General features: G+C 42.3%; 1 protein-coding gene across 1 annotated transcript; it reads right to left on the bottom strand.

Annotated features, from left to right (window-relative positions):
- Positions 1–811: 811 nt before the first annotated feature.
- On the bottom strand, positions 812–19,598 carry si:ch211-14c7.2 (histone acetyltransferase KAT6B). The gene is made up of 6 exons (XM_037776018.1): positions 19,191–19,598; positions 14,895–17,970; positions 9,251–9,453; positions 6,665–6,786; positions 4,596–4,710; positions 812–3,113 (listed from the first exon to the last, which is right to left on the bottom strand). The coding sequence occupies exons 2-6, from the start codon at positions 17,386–17,388 to the stop codon at positions 2,982–2,984; spliced, it is 3,066 nt and encodes a 1,021-aa protein (XP_037631946.1). The 5' UTR covers positions 17,389–17,970; positions 19,191–19,598; the 3' UTR covers positions 812–2,981.
- Between the last annotated feature and the right edge of the window lie 475 nt (positions 19,599–20,073).

Here is a 20,073-nt window from a genome sequence, read left to right as displayed (position 1 = left end):
AAAGTATTTAATCATGATTTATCGCAAATTAATCACACGTTTTTTATCTGTTCAAAATGTACCTTAAAGGGAGATTTGTCAGGTATTTATTTCTTTATGCAAATGTAAGTATATATTGATTATTGGAAATCAGTTGACAACACAAAACAATGACAGATATTGTCCAGAAACCCTCACAGGTACTGCATTTAGAATAAAACAATATGATCCAATCACAACATGGCAAACTGCAGCCCAACAGGCAACAACAGCTGTCAGTGTGTCAGTGTGCTGACTTGACTATGACTCGCCCCAAACTACATGTGATTATCATAAAGTGGGCATGTCTGTAAAGGGGAGACTCGTGGGTACCCATAGAACCCATTTACATTCACATATATGGAGGTCAGAGGTCAAGGGACCCCTTTGAAAATGGCCATGACAGTTTTTCCTCGCCAAAATTGTGTAAGTTTGGAGCATTATTTAGCCCGCTACAACGTAAAAATCGCAAGTTGTGTTAATGTGTTAAAGAAATTAGTGGCGTTAAAACAAATTTGTGTTAATGCGTTATTATCACGTTGACTTTGAAAGCCCTACTTAATACAATACTCTTACGTCCATATGTACATTGAAAGAGTTATTGATTGCTGAATTCAGTCCTCCTCTGGCCAGGAAGCGAATCCATACCACCATATGATATTTACATAATTAGATTCCTCTGTTTCAGGCAAAGGTCTCAGACAGCTTATCTTATGGTGGTTATAGCTTGTCAGTTAGAGGATACGTCATTCTAAACACGTCACGTACGTCTGAATGTCACGAGGAAGCGATGAGCCATCACACAGTATCGTTTTATTACATCAGTTAACAAGGCGACAACTCCTTCTTCCTCGTTTGAACAGATCAGAAAATATTCATCTTTTTCTTTTTCAGCAACTTGTAGTTTATACAAATGGCACATGCGCACACACACACACACACGCACGCACACACACACACACATACACGCATACACACACGATTGTTTCTGAATATCATCACAAATGATCGAGTTGACAAGTGAAATATACAACGAACGGCGAAATTAACCTTCTGAGGTGATAATATGTCTAAATTAAAAATGTACAGTGCATCATTGACATGGTCATAATGTGAACAATATTAATAATAAAAACATTGTTTTGATTGGCAGCTAGATTCAAGTTTTGCCCGTGAAGTGGACTCAACTGTGAGTGTACTGAAGAGAGAGAGAGAGAGAGGCGAACAGGAAGCCAGACAGAAAGACGAGGAAAAAAGAGAAACATCACATGCCAACATTTTAGTCTGAGTCCACTTCAGCGTGTGTGAGAAACAAGAGGCGACGTTTCCTCCTGAATGAGTCTGCTTCGCTTCTGTTACCTCGTAAACATTGGCACTTTCATTGGTGTTCCTGTTGGCACTAACTGGAAGACAAACTTGTTTCTCTGAGGAACCAAAAATCCTTTTGAAATGAATTCCTGTCGTTGGCTTTTCTGTAGTACATACACAATGAAAGCACATGCACCACTCTGCAAAATGTAAAGGAACATTTAAAGACCCATCTTCAGCATTCTGCAAGTAAAACTAAGCTTTACTTTGTTCTTCAGAGGATTTTCTGTTACGTCTATCACTCAAAAACAAGAAAGGAAGGGAAATGAACTCTGACGTTTGCATGAATCCAGCTGATATTGACATCTGTAGACATGTGTTGGTGTCAGTAGAGCAGGTTCCTGTTGTCGGTTACAGCATGTTTGAATAAAGATTTCCTGTGGTTACGAGGTTAAAAGCCACCGTGTTTATGGAGCAACAGCAAAAAAAAAGGAGCTTTATGTCATCGCCTGTTTCTATCTCAAACTAAACAAAAACATCAGACAGAAACTATTTGTCACTGTATTTTTAAATATAACTTAAAATGTAGTTTAGCTCAAAAAGCAAACATGAATGTTTCCTTCCCTGTGACTAATTCAGTGCTAATGTGGCAAATATAAAAACGTATTTCTTTGTTTTATGCCCAAACGGTTCAGTGCTAAATAACTGTTATTTCAGTCTGCATCAGTATCAGTAACATTTGCAATTGCCATCTTGAGCTGTTTAATAATATGATTGATTGCAAGTTGTAACAGAAAGCTCTTATTGCTCTCCTCCATTTCCACATGACAGGAACACAACATCAGTTCTACAGCTTTTACTGGCAGAGCTGCTCCAGAAGAAGAAAAAAATCTCATTGGTTGAGTTCGACAACTCTTTGGTGGACAATATTCTAGATAAGAAACATATGTCATCTTTTGCAAAAAGTAAGAGAAGGAGTTTGCTTATAGTTAGCACAGCATGCTGACCTTCTAAAGTCACGAATGCAAGAAGAAAATGATGTGATATTTCTTTTTTCAATCAGTCATTCCTTGCAGGTTAATGTTTTTGTTTGGCTCAACCCGTCGAGTTTTGATTTCAATCAATGAGACAATTTCTGAACCAAAACAGCAGCTCTGACACGGAGAAATATTTCTATGAAGAATACAATTTACAAATCTTCTTAGATAATAAAGAAAAGGAAGGAAAATTTCAGGGTTGACGTGGTGACATTATAATGTTCTTGACTCTTCCTAAAACATGGTGACGAATGACAAACAAGCTGCTGTTATCAGGGTCAACATGGGACTTAAAACAGGAGGGTGGTGGTGAACAAGGTGGCACATGTGTGATGGAAACACTCCACCAGTATACATCAACAGGAGCTGGAGGAGACAACTTCTGAAACACAACTGTCGCTCCGTTTTCCGATCCAGGTTACGTCTACTCACTGGCTCAGGTTTAGATAAGCAGGGAGAGTGCAAAGAGTCAGAAGGTCAGTCAGTGTCTGACGAGTACACATGTAGTCAGTCCAGAGTGTTGAGAAACTTGCCGTTGGTCCGTTTTGCCCTGCCGGCGCTCAAACCTGCAGTTCTTCAGGCAAACGTTGATGAATCACAGAGCTGAACTCGAAACAGTTACTCCATGACGTTTCTGTTGTAGTCATATGACAGCCGTCGCTTAGCGGCAGCGTTCTGAGCGTGCTGATTGGCTGAGGGGAGGCCGGGGGAATGACGGCGGTTGGCTGTCCAGGGAGCAGGTCTGCTTTCCTAGAAAGATCAGAACACAACGATGCAGATGTGATATTAGACGACTGCACATCTGCTGAAATCAGCAACACAACTCAGCGGTTTACTCCATAAGTGATGAGTTTGTACAAGTATAATAATTTATTACCATTGTGGTTGGTATTTGGTTATTTTGGTATTGGTCCTCTAGTTCCATGTGATTGTAAATGGAAGATGTTTGTGTTTTGGTCTGTTGATTGAACAAAACTAACTATTTAAAGACGTCACTTTGGGTTTTGGGACACTAGGACGGGCATTCTTCATATAGTCGTGGAATCTTATGAGTTAATACAACCTTACAACCATATCTGATATTGTATTAACTCCCTTTGGACAACGTTTTACAGAAATGACAGTGGTGCTCTGATAACAAAAAACAAGTGCAATGGTTATTCCTAAACTGGATTTTGTATTATACAGTATATCTGTTGTCCCTTGTCTGTTTTTGACATGCTTTATTTTCTAATTTTTTGTAACATTATAATGGCATGCTATCTTGGCCAGGTCTCCTTTGAAAAAGAGATTTTAATTTCAAAGGAATTCCTGGTTAAGTAAAAGGTTAAATAAATAAATAAATAATAAACTACAATAAATTAAATTCAAAGTACATTTACGAGTAGAACATTTATTTAATAGACAAAATCTATAACTTTTTTTGTATTTATGGTGCAACATTTCATCACAAGTAAATCACAATTACATTAAAGATTAATATCTTGGTATAATTTCACAAATAAAACCCTTTACATTTAGACTGTCGAGCTCTAGCGGCCTCTGTTGTAAAACATTTGTACAATATTTCTATGTATTTATTATAAAGTAGACAAAATCCAATCCAGTAGGTTCCAAATAAGAAAAAAATCAGCTGATGAATGTTTAGCTAACATGTAGTTCCTGAATGACGCAACATTAATAAATAAAACAATACAAATGTAGTGGGGTATTTCCTACTCTGCTCCCCTGCAGAGGAGACAGTGGAGCAGGGAGTTAAACCACACATCAGGTGCTCTGTAGTTTCCTCACATGGTTCGGTTCAACTGTGAGACCAGCCGGCCTGCTCTGCTCATTTATCAGCGACTGTGAAGTGCGACGAGTGTTTTGCATATAACAGCGGTCACTTCATTTGAATAGAGCTGCAGTGTTCATCAGTCAAACAGCACTATCAGGTAATTTTACACTCCGTCACGGCTGCTCTGACAAATTCAATTCAACAACCTTGGGAGCTTAACAAATGGAAACTGTACACTAAGTGCTCTGTGCTAATTCCTCTGCGTGAAATTAAGTGCATATGAGTGTGTGTAGACACAGAGATCATTTACTGTAACATTCGATTTGTTAAGTGTTTTCTAACAGAGAGCTGGACACTGAAACGCGTCAGCAGGATGTGAATCAAGTGACTTTGTTTTCTAGAGAACTGCTGCAGTCCCATGTTTGTCAGTGTGAACGACACCAGTCTTTACTCACAGTGGACGGCTGCTCCAGGTGTAAAGTCCTCAGCAGCAGGTCACGAGACACGCCGTTCGCTCGCTTGTATCTCTGGCAAATCATTTTGTTCAAGTCATGGAAGCTGTCCAACAGCCTGCAGGGTCAGACAGGAACAACACACAGGAAGTGATGAATCAGTGGATGCTGGTTTTCTCACAAAGTGACAGGTGTGTGGATGGAAGGGTGAACGACAGTCTGGGGACTACATTTTATATACAAACTCTGACATGAAATTTGAGAATCAGATAACCACCCACAGTACATCATGTTAGGGATGTTGTTGGAGAATTTATGTGTCACTTGTAAATTCTGTCTGTGAACTGTTTATCAGTGATGATACTGAATAATGGCAATTGGTGGCAATTATCAGTATTTCAAAAACCCACATTTGTTCAACCGTAATGTGCATCAATGTCACACTCTGCCCTCTGATAATCAGTCATAAACACAATGTCCTGTCTCCAGACATGCAGTCTACAGTACCTCCACCTTGTAGTTCACCTCATTAACCACTTGGTGGCCACACTTTGTTACGTTTTATAAAACATAGTATTTGATCCTAACATAACTCCACACAACCACCTTGATTCCATCATACATTTTTACAACAAAACATCAAATGAGATCTTTGTTTAAAAGTCAACTCTTTCCATAAACGCCTGGTTCTGCACTGCACAACTCTGGCTTAGATGAAACACACAAACACATAGAAACAAACAGTGCTGATGCACACGCATAATTGTTCAATACTTGCAATGAGAAATAATTAATTTGGTGTAACACTGGCACATGTGTCATATTGATGATACACATTATTATCATGTACCATTGAACAACTGCTCTTGTATGAATAATGCTTCATACAAAATTGATTATCCCATCCCCTTAAACTACACAGGAATCAGTTTGGCAGTTGGGCGTTGGGAGTACTTGCTATTTTTTTCTTATCTTTTTGTTTTTTCTTTTCTTTTATCCCATGGTGTTGTATGTATACTCCCCCATTCTGAAAGGTAAAATTACTGTTTTTGTCAATGGAGTCTGGTGGCTTTGAAGAGAGCAAAATAGCGTCTTCAGTTCACCGTCGGAAAGGGCTGTCTCACGGCGAGGTAAAGCGGCTGTGGACGGGAGCAGCAGACAAAAAACAAACAGAAAACCAGAACACCTAAAAAAAAGTGTACGCTATATTTAGAATATTTTCATTACTTTACACTGACAATGATACTAACAGTATGACCTTTCTGATGAGGAAATTAAACCGTCATATCGCTCTCTTTAAAGCCACCAGACTCCTTTGACAAAACAGTAATTTTATCTCACAGAACACAGGAGTTGTTGGTCTACCGCTGCATCGATCGGTAAGTTTGTTTGTGTTATTGTGTGACTTTCAGATCTGAACTAACGTGGCGTCCACAGCAGTACATCGCTTAGCTTCCGTGCCGGTACTCCTGTCTGTTTCTCCAAACTGGGAGCAGGCTGACCGCCATCTAAGTTACTGTATGTAACGTTAATACACTGACTATCAGGATGTAAATATATTGTACATGTATCAGTGTCATTATGCAGAAACATATGTCCGGTCATGTGGGGAAAACGTTTTTAGATGTTCTTGGGAAAACAGCATTTTGACGCTAAAACATACAGTACGTACTTCAACCAAAATTTGAATGTTGGGATTTGAATACATAAGGAACACCACTGGGAAGCTACAGAATGATATAAAAAACCCCAGAAAAACATAATAGATCCGAACTTTAAACTTCTCAGCTGTGGCACACTTGCAGGTTAACTTTCTGTACAGTTGCTGTGTTCATGTCCTGTCAGATTTGCAGTAAATATGAGCTTCTGACAGGAAAGAATCCTCCGTGTCATTTTCCTAAAGCTGATTACAATCACGTCATGTCAGATTTCTCTGATTTATCCTATTACAAATCAGAGGAATTTGTCAACATAGTAAACACCAAAGCAGATCAACTGATATAGAGTACATCAAAATGATTCAGTTATATTAAGGGACATACAGTCGGGCTGAGTCGAGATGGTTTACCTACCCGTGGTCCTGGCTGGCTCCGCCCCTGAGGAGCTGGGTCAGTGTGGGAACAGTGTCGAGGTCACAGGGGTCACATGAGGACGAAGCAGGCAGCGAGGGGAAGGCTTCAGCAATGACAGCCGCCTACAGGAGAGACAAAGAGTTACTACAACATCAGAGAGACCATCACATATGAAGTGGATTTCTTAAAAGGCCTCTTCATGGCACGATAAGCATATGAAACAACTCATTAAAGCAGATTTCTTCCAACACTGCAGCTTTCGGCAGAGCTCATTTTTCATCTGCATCTTTTCACTGCGTTGAATGTCCACTGGGAGACTCTTCCTGCAGTGCCGGCTTCTTCTTTTTTGCCATTTTTAAAGAAAAAAGCACTGAGAGCTTAGACGGGTCTAATGCGAGTCTCAAAAAAATTACTCATTTTAAGTTTAAAAACTTCAAGTCACCCAAACCCCAGGGCTACGCCAGGATGAGCTGTGTTTCTATGGTAATGGTGCAGGAAATTGAAAAGAGGTACAGCATGGCTCATAATTACTTCTGGACAAGGACGTTATAGTTTGGGGTTTATTTGTTTTAAATATACAATATTTTTTTCTCATATTTTGGATCCAATTATTTTTTTAAACATTCAGATCAAGGTGTTGATTAACATGTCTAAGAGTCTACAGTCATGCCAGCAGCTAATTAGCACTAAATACTATGGACTGTATATAAGAAGTGGACGTAGTTAACATGACGTCACCCATTGGTTTGTGGACTGTCGTTTTGAAGCCTCGGGTTCGGCATTTTGGTCGTCGTCATCTTGGTTTTTTGAAACCAGAAGTGACATGATAGGGTGGAGCTAAGTACAACAGAACGCTGAATAAAACATTTTTAGGCGACCAAAAAGGTTAGAATTAACTTTCATGATCTGAAAACACACTGTGAAAGAGTTAAAGTTGTAAGATGAAAACACGAATAACTCAAAGACCGGACAACACCGTGGTAGCAAACTGTCAATCACAAGGTAGCCCCGCCCTAAAGCATCCACTGCTTTATGGTCTATTTGACTCTAAATGGGACCATAATTTACTAAATGAACATCATGCTGTATTGAAGAAGACTTGAAACTAGCTGATTGCGACCATAAACTCATGTTTACAATGTTTACTGAGGTAATAAATCAAGAGAGAAGTAGGCTCATTTTCTCAGAGACTTCTATACAATCAGACTTCTTTTAGCAACCAGAGGAGTCGCCCCCTGCTGGCTGTTAGAAAGAATGCAGGTTTAAGGCACTTCAGCATTGGCTTCACTTTCACTGCTAAATACAAAGTAGAGCTGAGGCTGATGGACATTTCAATCAAAACCACAAATGTCAAAGAAGTGGCTTCAGATTAAATGATGCACCAAAGTCTGAATAAATAATTCTTAACTGAAATAATTCATGAGGAGTTTATTTTAGACACATCGAGGTTAACATACAGCACAGCTATCCTTTGGGGTACAACTGCCCTGATAAATGTGGCCTGGATTTATAAACAGAAACAAATATTCCGTATACTGCGTGTTTATCGTTGTGATTGATTTACTTTGGGAGCCTCAGGTGCTTTAGCCAGCAGCCAGAATGTGTCAACACATTTAAGCCTCAGCTGGAAGCAACATCAGTAACTGAAATACGTCTTAGTGGAGGCCTAAAAACAGCTGTTTTGCAGGTCATATTTTCTGTGTGGACGAAGTCACATTAAATGCAGTGGAATGGCACTACTACTGTGTCTGAGATGCACCTGTTTTTATTAACGCAATCTGACTTTCGAGCACTTTTCACTTTGACGAGGTTCAGGAGCAATCTGCCTGCAGCATTAGCTGCCCTGAGGATCTGCAGTTACCACGGGCTCTTTGATTTTCTGTCTATCTGACTCTCAATATCAATAATTGCAAACTATTTGTTCTGACTCCAAATTTAGAAAGTGCAGTCAAGACTCAAACTGAGCTTGAGGGGAGAAGCTTTTTATGAACACAAGGTCAGCTACAGGCCAAAATGTTCTGCAATTTGCTACCAAAAAAAGGTCAATATCTGTATTTTAAAATTATTATGTTTGAACCAAAGGTTGGCCAATTAATTAATTAGACATTAAGGTTACTTTAATAGAGGTATTGGTGATGTTGAGGGTGAGTTTTGGCCATACAGGGTCTGGAAATAAGGTCTATGGTTAACACAGGCTGTGAAGAGATTCTAACGTTTTGTTCTACGATATAAAATACATCAGTTAATATCCCATTTGTGAATTTTGAAGCTTTTATGTGTCTTAAAAAAGGTGGTTTCTAACAAGGGGCTAAATCACAGATTTGTTTTCTACCATATGATCCACAGGGGACTCGATAACTACACAAATAACTCTTGAACTCAACATCACAGGTCGAGCCAGTAATTTCCAATAGCAGCTTGACTACAATGACATAATGAATGCTGATGATTCAAATTATCTAATCATAGAGAGAGTTTGTCAGTGAATTCTCAGAGAAATGGATGCAAGTGAAACAGAAAGAAGATCTGAGGGTGAATTTCTACTTCCATCTTAAACAGAGGCTGAGCAGAGAAGCACAACTATACCAGATTCTGATTGGCCGAGAGGCCGTCTCTGCTCTCCTCCACGGCGCTGGTTGGCCACCACTGTCCCACCGCATCCCGACCTCCATCTGACGATGAATCCTGAGGAAAGGCTGTCCAGCTGTCGTCCGATTGGTGGGACGAGCTGTCCGTCCAGCCTGGTGTCCAGTGGGTCGACTCCCCGGTGATGGCGTGGTTTCCAAGTGCTGTTTTCAGACACAAACACACACACGGTCAATATTACAGTGTATGGTCTCAGATGTAGACGTCCCTGTAGTGTTGTTGTGTGTTTCCAGCCGGCTTTGCCCTCATTCAGATGACCTGGATGGACGACCAATTAAACCCACATTGAAGGGGTTAGCTAGAAACACAGATGGCTAACAACTGGCATCTATTATCATAACTGTGTCCATGCAGTCAAAGATGAGATTAATTATTAGGATGACCTCATAAAGGGTCAGTTTAACCAAATGACATGACATTAGTCAGGTAGTTTTAGTGTCATTCACAGGGATTTTGGGATATCTGCCTCTCATATTTCTACTACTATCCCAGCAGTATCCCAGTTACAACAGTCCATTCACTATAAAACTTTATTACACGGCTGTGTTGAATATTCGATTCTGATTGGTCAATGACGGCGTTCTGCGGTCTGTAATTTCTGTATAACAGACCGTTGCTATGTATAACAGACCATTGCTATGTATAACAGACCGTTGCTATGTATAACAGACCGTTGCTAGGTATAATAGACCGTTGCTACGTATAACAGACCGTTGCTACGTATAGCAGACCGTTGCTATGTATAGCAGACCGTTGCTATGTATAGCAGACCGTTGCTATGTATAACAGACCGTTGCTATGTATAACAGACCGTTGCTATGGGTGCAGTTCTGATGTCAGACTCTGGTGTAACGTTTTTGTGTCAAAATATTGATTTCTTAAGTAAGTAGCCGGGTAATAAGCGGGATAATGTACAGCTAGCGGGTCATTGTTGTGAAAGAAACCCCTTCAGGGATTCGCGTCGGGGTGCAGCATCGCCCTGTCGGGGATCCTTTCACAACAATGACCAGCTCGCTGTACATTATCCCTTAAGTAACAACACACTTTGATAAACCTTTTAGAAGAATATAATTACATTTTGCACAAGCCTGAGAAGAATACTGTAGTATGAACGTCTACACCAATACTTCAGTAGTGCTGTTTAGTTTCAGTCGGATGTTATTTTATACCTGAGAGATCGGCTCCACGCAAGAACACATTTGGTATCAGAAGGATAAACGTGGGATTACAGCATCCCTCAAACCTGGGCTTTCTTTTTCAGCAGCGGTGCATGACGAGGTGCCTTAATTATTACATTAATCACCTTGTTGCGAGGAAACAAGTGAGTGAGTATTTGTGTCTCATTGTGTCGTCTGTTGCTGAAACGTAACCTTCTGTATCAGGAGACTCCCTGCGAGGGTCGGCCTTCATGCCTTCTTACCTTTTATTGCTCAGACGTTGCATAGTGTAATAATGTATTTATCTATCAGACACTTCAGTCTCTCTTTCACCCGTTGCCCCATAACCTCAGGCTAACAGGAGCCCACAGGCCCAGGCCCTGTTTACCACTCCTTCACTCCTCCCTTTCTTAACCCAACTCTGAATGATTAATATGTAGCGAGAAACAGAGATTGGTTAGGAATTCAGGTCAGGACAGACTGGAGTCCCATTTCCACTGAAGGGCCAAGTGGTGCTTACCAGGGCGAGAAACAGCTCTCCATGTTTATCACAAGATTAAAAGTGTCATCAGTCAACTCATTTTACGCTGTGTTTACGCTAAATGCAGTACCTGTGAGGGTTTCTGGACAATATCTGTCATTGTTTTGTGTTGTTAATTGATTTCCAATAATAAATATATACATACATTTGCATAAAGCAGCATATTTTTCCACTCCCATGTTGATAAGAATATTAAATAGTTGACAAATCACCATTTAAGGTACATTTTGAACAGATAAAAAAAATGTGTGATTAATCACGATTAACTATGGACAATCATGCGATTAAATATTGACAGTTTTCTGAAAATGTTATGGTTAAATATGCAAATGAGGCATTATCTAATGCTAACTTTTGATTGATTTAGGCGAAGTCTACAGACACAAATACACAAAGTACTAAAAGAAAACACCTAAATGTGTATTTTAAATGTTTTCTTGAAACTAGTCTGAAAGAAGAACATTTTATGGAAGCAAAAATTTACAATTTTTAAACAACAGCTGAAAACTTATTTATTTAATTTAGCTTATGATTAATGTCCTACTAATTATATAATATTATTATTAATAATAATAATAATAATAATAATAATAATAATAATAATAATAATAATAATAATAAAATAGCCTAACGTCTCAAAATTGATCTGTGCACGATGTTTTTACCTGGGGTGTCTCGCCTTAAATTGATTTTTGATTTTTATGGTGATGTCAGGATGTTTTAAAAGTCTGACAATTGATATTCATATCGTTAATATTGTTAAGGCATGGCTGCCTTGATGCATTTTTAAATGATCATCAAAGCTGTAAAGATGAATTGGTTCACCTAATAAACAATATTTATACCTCCACCTCGATACAATGGAGATGAATGACATTTAAACCAGACAGTTTTTATTGGAACTACTGTTGAATGAAAACTAGTGATATTGACCCCCTTTACACCCGGTATTAAAATGTGTTTTGAGTGATCGGATTGCAGTCGGATAGTTCTTGACCACATGAACGTACCGGTGTAAATGCACCCAAAACGCATTGATGATGGATTTTTTATCCTATCGACCAAACCACTTCTGGAGGTGTTTAGGAACGCATTGTGACCACATTGAACACAAGTGTAAATGCACTAGTGTCTTCAATCCACATACAACAACTACGTGGGTGGGAATATGCAACGCCAGGGCTGTCCCGAGTACCAGTTTTTGGGCTCCGGACCTTCGGTAGTAATCAACAGCAAATATTGAAAGCTTCGTCTTCACTGTACCGTCGTGACCAGGGAGGAAATCATCGCCACTGCTATGTCTGTGCTCAGCGTCTCCTCTCCTCATCCCTCTGTGTGTGCGAGGGTAGTTGTAACTCAAAGTCACGTTTGCGGGCCCTCTTAGGCTGATGTGTCCACGCATTACACACCGCCTCTCCGACAGTACCCGGTTGCAAGCCTGTGCATAATGCAGCCTCCGGAGGCTTCCTCTCAGCCCTATCAGACCTGGCGATCGGATCACAATCACATCTCAATGTGGACACTGGAGACACATATTAATACCAGGTGTAAATGTAATCAGGTTAAATCATATCTAGATACAATCTGGATAGCAGACACAATTTAATGCAAGGTGTAAAGGGGGTCATTGTGTTCTGTGGATTATCCAGAGTGATGGGAATATCTCCAAAAAACACTGAAATGGTCCTTTAACCCATGACACTTCACACATTGGACTTTCTGTAAATGTACACTACACTCTCTGCTGATAACTCTCCAGCAAAACATGTTTTTAAGTAGATAAACTGAGAAGAAATAAATAATGAGTAAGCCCCGGATTAGCCTCGTTTGGCCCTGCAGTGGAAACTGGGTTTAGGTGATTAGCTAAAGGGGATCGTAATGAGGGAACATAAGGGCTGATTAACACAGAAAAACAAAAAGGCACAAAGACTCAAAGATGCCACACACACACAGCCGCATGTGTGTCGTGAGTTTGTGTTGACTATTATTTAAGAGCCAATTCATAATGTCAGATTATTATTTTAGTCATTCAGTTGGTATTCTTGCTCAGAGTTCTGTGGATGACATCATTATTTATTAGTACATTTATTATTTAGTATTTTTGCTTTTAAGAGGAACATCCCAGTGAGTCTGTGAGTTTTATCTCCTTCACAACAAATCTATTTTTAGATTTTCTTTTAACGATATCCTCAATGTTAAAACATGTGACTCTGCTGGTTAATTCAATGATCATATAGGTTTATCTTATCAGCTTTATCTATCTCAACTTCATAGTCTGAGAAACCACGTTTTGATTGTCATTTTGCCAACGGCGGATGGGTCTAAATACTCCAATACCCATGAGCCTCGGCTGCCGTTTTGCTACAGTATGGAGAAGAAGCTAGTCAGAGCTGCAGCGACGCTTCGGCACCATAGTTGCTGAATTAATCCAAAAAACTGACCCAGAATCTAAACAGTGGATTTATGTAAACTACAGATTGTGTTTCAGCTTTCTCAACACTCAAATCTTTAGCTTTCAACGGCATTAGCGGCGCACGTAACAGAATTGTAAGCTATAGCTGAAATGCACCTTGGGAGTCGTAGTTGACTTCTCTCCTCAAGTGTTTATGTCTGCAGACTTGAAGCTCAAACATTATATCAACAAAGCAAATATTTTCTAATTTAGTTGTACATCTTTTATATCATGATTTCACCGGAGAGTAACATTGTCAATGGGAAAATGGGACTTATATCCGGAACCTAGGGCTACTCCCTCTTAGTCAATTAGTCAACGAATTGGTTGTTTTGGTTTTAGTCGATTAAATCAACTAATCTATTAGTCAAAAAAATTGTATGAGTGTTAGTCGACTACGAATTTCTTTAGTCGGGGACAGCCCTACCGGAACGAGAAACGTTCAAAATAGCTCCTCCCAATCCTGCAGTACGCTATTGTTTGTCATTGTTGCATCATAATTGCATGTAGATTGATTTAGGTGCCAAATGCAACATTGGGCGCATTTCTATTGCCTCCACATGGCTCTCAGTATGGCGATGGCTTGCAGCTAACGGTGCTAACAAGGGGCAACAGTGCTGACGGAGCTAACGATGTTAACCTGGAGGTTTGAGCCGGAGGGTGGGTGCTACGCTTCAGCGATGGCGTTATCAGCTGCAACCACTATATGAGCTAGCTAGTGGGGCACGCTCACATGCACTAAAAGGCACGCACAGCCAGGTGGGATTACAACACTCACAGAGGGAGAGAGACTTCATTCTCTGCTCAGGTAGACATTACTCCTCTATATCTTAACATAGCAAATGGTTGTTTGCTGCAGTATTAATGCTCTGGATATCGTATAGATAACCTTTAAAAAGTCTCCTTGATTACCTCCTAATGATACTGTGACTGCTAATTCATACTGTACCAACAGGAAAAATACATTCACATTTCTAACACACAGCATGGTTTACCGAGGGATTAACTGTGACATAGAGTCCATGTGATCTGGTATGGCCCTTTAAAACAGAGTGTGTGTGTGTGTGTGTGTGTGTGTGTGTGTGTGTGTGTGTGTGTGTGTGTGTGCATTCCTGAAACGGTACAAAAGGTTACAAATGCACTAATACTCTGAGCGAGTGTGAAAGTGTTATTTTTGTCTCTAAAATCTGTATTTTTCTGACGTCTTTAACAGACTCTGCTTTACTTCTGAAGCCTTTTAATGTCAGCTTTGTTGCCTTTAACCAAAAGATCCTCTGTCCCATGTCTGTGTCAAACAGAAAGGCAAACTCACTCTCCCTCCCAAAGGGACGAGAGAGACGCTAAAAGAGAGAGAGAGAAGGAGAGGGAGGGGAAGGCCGGCCAGAAGACAGAGAAAGAGACAGAGAATGACAAACTAACAGCCGTGAGACTCACCAACACTTTCTCTGCTCCCACAAGGCACTGAGGCAGACATGGTGTATCCCTCGCTCCAGGCTGGCTCTCCCTCCGCCTGCATGAATACTCCAAACTCATCTTCCTTCTCCTCCTCCTCTTTCCTCCCCTCCTCAGCAGCCACGGTGGAGCCCCTCTCCTCCTCGCCCTGCTCCTCCACTTGTCTCCTCTTCCCTTCCTGGCCTCCTTTTCCGTCTCCTGCCGGCGCTCCGACCCCTTCCTCCTCCTCCTCCTCCTCCTCCTCCTTCTGCGCCTCCAGACAGGGCAGGCCGGTTGCCATGGATCCCAGGGGGGGCAAAGAGGGGGCAGGATTAGCCAGGGCGATTGCAAGAGAGGTGGAGGGATCAACATTAGTGACGTCGGTGCTGGTCTCTCCATTTGCTTCAACGTGAGTGATGCTTATTTGTCCACAGGTGTCTCCAACCTCTTTTTTCCTTCCCCTGCATCCATCTGCAGACTCCTCTAACCTCCAGCTGTCTTTTAGTGCACAGTTTCTCATCACGTCTGTATCATTATCCTCCTGTATGTCATCCTCTGACGTCTGTCGTTCTTTGTCGTCATCACGTTTACCATCTCCATCTTTCAGCTCGTTGCAGGTGCAGTCCCTCCTCCAAATCTCCCCAGCTCCATCCTCTTCCTCAGGATTTACCCTCTCCTCTATATCCTCTTCCTGTGACTCCTCCTCTCTATTTTCCCACACTAGCTCATCTCTCCGCTCCGCTCCATTAAGCTCAGTTGTACTATAGTTTCCTGTTACGTTCCTCCTGTCTGTCTCAAAGATGGAAGGATCTGCGTGTCTGAGAGGTGAAGGTGAAGCTTCTCTCTCCTCTAGCTTGTTCTCGTTCACAGTGTTGTTCTCGTCCGCCGCACAGGTCGTTTCTTGTTGCTCAAATCTGCTTACGTCCAGTTCTTCTTTACCCATGATCCCTGGGTCTGCTGCCTCTTGTTGATCTCTGCTGTTCTCTTGCTCTCTCTGAACACCACAAGTATCATTGTCAGCATTGCAGGTGCTGCCCTCTACAGGAGCGGAGGGCTCAGGGGAGGCTGCAGTGCTGATGGAGGCAGGGCAGGTGGAGACAGAGATGTCCTCACACCAGTCGGATACAACACATTGTTCAGCAGGAGTCTGATTGATGCTCCCTTCCTCGTCTCCAACATCCACACTCTCCATCTCTTTCTCTGCTCCTCGATCTGCCTCCACACGATCAGAAAATGATGTAAAGTCATCCGTCACCTGTCCAGGGTGTCCGTGAATGAAATTTCCAGTATGTATTTTCATAACTTCAGAGTTTGTGTCCTCCTCTCTCTCCGAATAATCATCCTTGCTGTGAGAGGTTTCTGTCTTCGGCTCCTCGTTGCTCTCTGCCTCTCTAATCTCTTCTGGGTGAACGTGGTTCGATTCTAGGTCAGGGTTTGGTGCTGCCAGAACAGCGTTAGATGACTCTAACACACAGAGGCCTCCCTTCTCCTCCTCCTCCTCATTCTTTTGCCTCTCCTTCCTCATTCCTTTCACCTCACAGTTCAGCCTATCTGATTCACCTCTTCTTGGACTTTCACCTCCCCCGTGTTCATCCTGGCTTTCCCTCCTCTCTGCTCTCCTTCCACACCGAGTACAGGTTTTGGGAGAAGCATTGTGGCAGCATCTAGGACTTCTGCATGCTCCCTGTTTGTCCTGCTGCGGGCTGGGAAACTGTTTACTGGCCAGGCCTCCTTTGTCTCGCTCTTCCTGCCTTTCTTCCAGAGAGATTTCTCCAGCAGGATCCTCCCCACTGCTACTCTGCTGCCTCTCTCTGCTCACGCTCACGTTACTGGACTTCCTCCATCTCCGGCCGGATCGCACCCTAACCCGGTTTACTCCAGTATGTGCTGGCGGAGTTGGTCCATTGTCCCTCCTCCCGGCTTGGATGTCTCTGCCTCCTCCTCCTCCTGTCTTCCCTCTCAGCCATCCCCCAACCACGCTGGAGGCTGCACTGGTAGTCACACCAGAGCTGGGCTTAGCTGTGGAGTACAAACAGCTTCCTTTCTCAGTCCGGAGGAAGAGGCATTGAGTCTGTGTCTTCCCGCTGCCCTCTGACGTCTTCAGAGTGGCAACTGTTACCAAAGCTCCGATCCCAGCCTGCCTGGCGTCCAGCCCCAAGGGCAGCCCGTACCCCATGCGACCCCACTCCCCGCTCAGGTACACATCTGCAGGCCTGGGGCAGGAAGTGGGACCCCCGCGGCCTGCAGGAGGAGCTATGGGGGCTTGTCCTCCTCCCAGCAGACCACCGGGCTTCCGGCGGTTCTTGGAGCACAGGGCCCAGGCTCGGAGGCCCCGGATCAGAGGCAGGTCCGCCAGGCCCAGCTCCAGTCGGCTGGGGAAGGGCAGAGAGGCTCTGGAGCACTTCTGGAGCATCTCTCTGGTGGAGCCTGACACGTTCAGGCAGGGGTAGTTGTTGTTGTTATTCTGCTGCAGCATGCTGCTTGTTGTTGGCCTCATCTATGTTTTATTGGTTTGTCCTCGCTTATGCTTTATTAAAATGCAGCCTGTCAGGTCAAGTTGAATTCTCATTTGCGAGAGGGAACGCTGGCACGATCAAGAGTCTATTCTTGATTCAGAGCGCGACAGCTCAAAGGTAGAAAGATCATAGTTTGGAAAAAACACACTACGCATTATGAAATAGCTGAAATAGTCTCTTACTGATTCATTCTGACAAGGGGGAAAATATTTACTTGACACTGCAAGAGAGAGTTGACTCTCTTGCTAATCTCTTCTTTCTGACAACATCTGAGTTTTTGGACAAAAAAAGAAAAAGAAAAACAGAACGAGTTGTTTTCCTGACAGCGATCTGGAGTTGTGCTTCTGTTTCCCTTTATCGCTCCTTAACTTTGAGAGTCTCCTGGCGAAGAGAAGAGACGCCCAGGTCAGATGTCCAGCTGTTGGCGCTGATGACAGAGAGGATAATGAGAAGTTTGTTTTCTTCCAGACTGATGCTCAGTGACGCCGTCTTCAGAGCTTCACCGCCCTCCCTGTCGGCCCGTCTCTCGTCACCGAGGACTGACTCAGCTGTCATAAAACAACCTGCAGGCAAGTGGGACAAAACGAGGACATTAAAGACACACGCAGTTGAATAAATGTGATGTAAAGAAACAGTAGACTCAGTTAAAATAGTCAGAATCATGCCAGGAGGAGACACAATTCAATCAAGAAAAGCAATCAGAGCAGATTCTAAGCAGATGTAATTAAAATGTAAATGAAAACATAAATGAAAAATGTTTAATTTCTCATTAATTCCACACAGTTTCACTGACTGGATTACAGCTATCATGTCTGTGGGGGTGTGAGTCTGTCAAAGGTCATCCATTTGAATCCAAGTGGCTTCTTTTCAAACTCTACTCCTACACAATCAAAGCCAAATTCTTGTATTAAAAAAAATGTGCATTCACACCATTATGTCCATCTTAGTGCCAATTAGATTAGCTGTTGCATCAGCCATCAACCAAATGGACTAAAGAAATGAAACACAGGTGGCCATAAAGCCATAAATCTCCACTCCTCATGCCCACACAGTTTAAAGGATTTACGCAAAGGGACTCAATAAATCACCACATAAGCATCAGAAATAGGTTTGGATGCATATATCACAATAGTGTGCTCATATGAGCAGGCTGTGTGTTACCACTATGATGAAGATGGCTCATCTTCATCATATGAGCTGAGTGTTACCACTATGATGAAGGGTCCTTTAATTGCTGTCTTGTAATTGCTTCTCCCCCCCATGTTGTCCATGTATCTGTTTTTATGCTTTTTATTTTTTCCCACTCACAATGTTGTTTGGTTATGATTGCCCAGAAATCATTATATATATTTAAATCAATTTCCTCCTCACAAACACTACCCATACACTTCACACAACACACACTTATTTTTTAAAAATATATTTACTGTATTGTTATTGTTATTATTATTATATATATCTTGTCCTAATTGTTTGTTATCACTATTATATAGTCATATTATTTCTTTATATTAATCTTGTCTCTAGGTGGAGGCTTCAGATAAGCCCAGTGTTTGTTTTTTTTGCCTCTTCCTGCATTGTATATTATTCATTTATTTTGTTTTTGTTATGTTGTATAGTCTTAAATTGTGCAAAACAAATAAACAAAAGATGGCTCATCTTCATCATATGAGCTGTGTGCTACCACTATGATGAAGATGAGCCACGTCAAAGCACCTGGAAAACCAGTGTGTCCAGCCAACATGTCCTGAAAGGGATTCAGGAGGACAGGTTTGTGTCTCACCTCCTTTGATGTGTCAGTGTCTCTCCAGGTCCAGGCTGTGGATGAAGTGTCCTTTACTGAACGTCTCTGTGCTTCCTTGTTGTTTCCAGATGAAGCCTATTGGAGCCTCCTCTGGCTGTGGAGCATCCTTCACCTCATCCTCCAGTCGGCCTGCACCACTGGCTCTACAGCAGCTCTACAGATCAGTCAAACGTGCATCCTCTTCCGTCCCATCGTCTCTAAATTTGCACCACAGTGAATGCTATTTGTGTCTCTCCTCCTCCAGCAGTCGTTGGTCCAGTATTGCGCATCATGTCCTCCTCCTCGTCTCGGGCATCGTGCGTCGCCGCATCTTACCGCAGTAGCCTCCGGTGCGCTCAGCGAGCAGGATGACGGAGAGCTCATTTCACTTGCAGCCCACTCATCGGTATGAGAGGTGATCCGTGCCACGCAGAGGCAGGAGGGGAGGCGAGGAGAGCGGAAGTGTATGGGGGGTTGTTGATGCCGCAGGGGAGGCTTTTGTAAACCGCTTATAGTGATCACGGTTACAGTGATCAACCGCTTCTATGGATCAAAAAGCACTGGACAGATTCATTCCTATATTGCTGTTTAAATTATGTGCTTATAGTAATCAAGTAGTCCATTTATGGTGTTCATTTTGGGTCTTTTCATACATGACACTCTCTCACTCTCATCTTCAACTGCTTATCCGGGGTCGGGTCGCGACCAGCTCTGACTGGGGGATCCCGAGGCGTTCCCAGGCCAGTGTGGAGATATAATCTCTCCACCTAGTCCTGGGTCTTCCCCGTGGTCTCCTCCCAGCTGGTCGTGCCTGGAACACCTCCCAAGGGAGGCGCCCAGGGTGCATCCTTACTAGATGCCCGAACCACCTCAACTGGCTCCT

This window comes from Sebastes umbrosus, chromosome 7 (genome assembly GCF_015220745.1).
Source record: "Sebastes umbrosus isolate fSebUmb1 chromosome 7, fSebUmb1.pri, whole genome shotgun sequence".
Classification (NCBI taxonomy): domain Eukaryota; kingdom Metazoa; phylum Chordata; class Actinopteri; order Perciformes; family Sebastidae; genus Sebastes; species Sebastes umbrosus.
Note: the sequence above shows the minus strand (reverse complement) of the source record. Positions and strands in the feature narration are given on the sequence as shown.

What these genes read in the sequence shown, in the direction of transcription:
- si:ch211-14c7.2 (XM_037776018.1), bottom strand. Translation starts at nt 17,388, where the DNA reads ATGAGGCCAACAACAAGCAGCATGCTGCAGCAGAATAACAACAACAAC. An exon ending in TGGGAGCAGAGAAAGTGTTG is followed by an intron (nt 9,454 to 14,894) that starts GTGAGTCTCACG and finishes GTCTGAAAACAG; the next exon opens with CACTTGGAAACCACGCCATC. An exon ending in TCTCGGCCAATCAGAATCTG is followed by an intron (nt 6,787 to 9,250) that starts GTATAGTTGTGC and finishes TCTCTCCTGTAG; the next exon opens with GCGGCTGTCATTGCTGAAGC.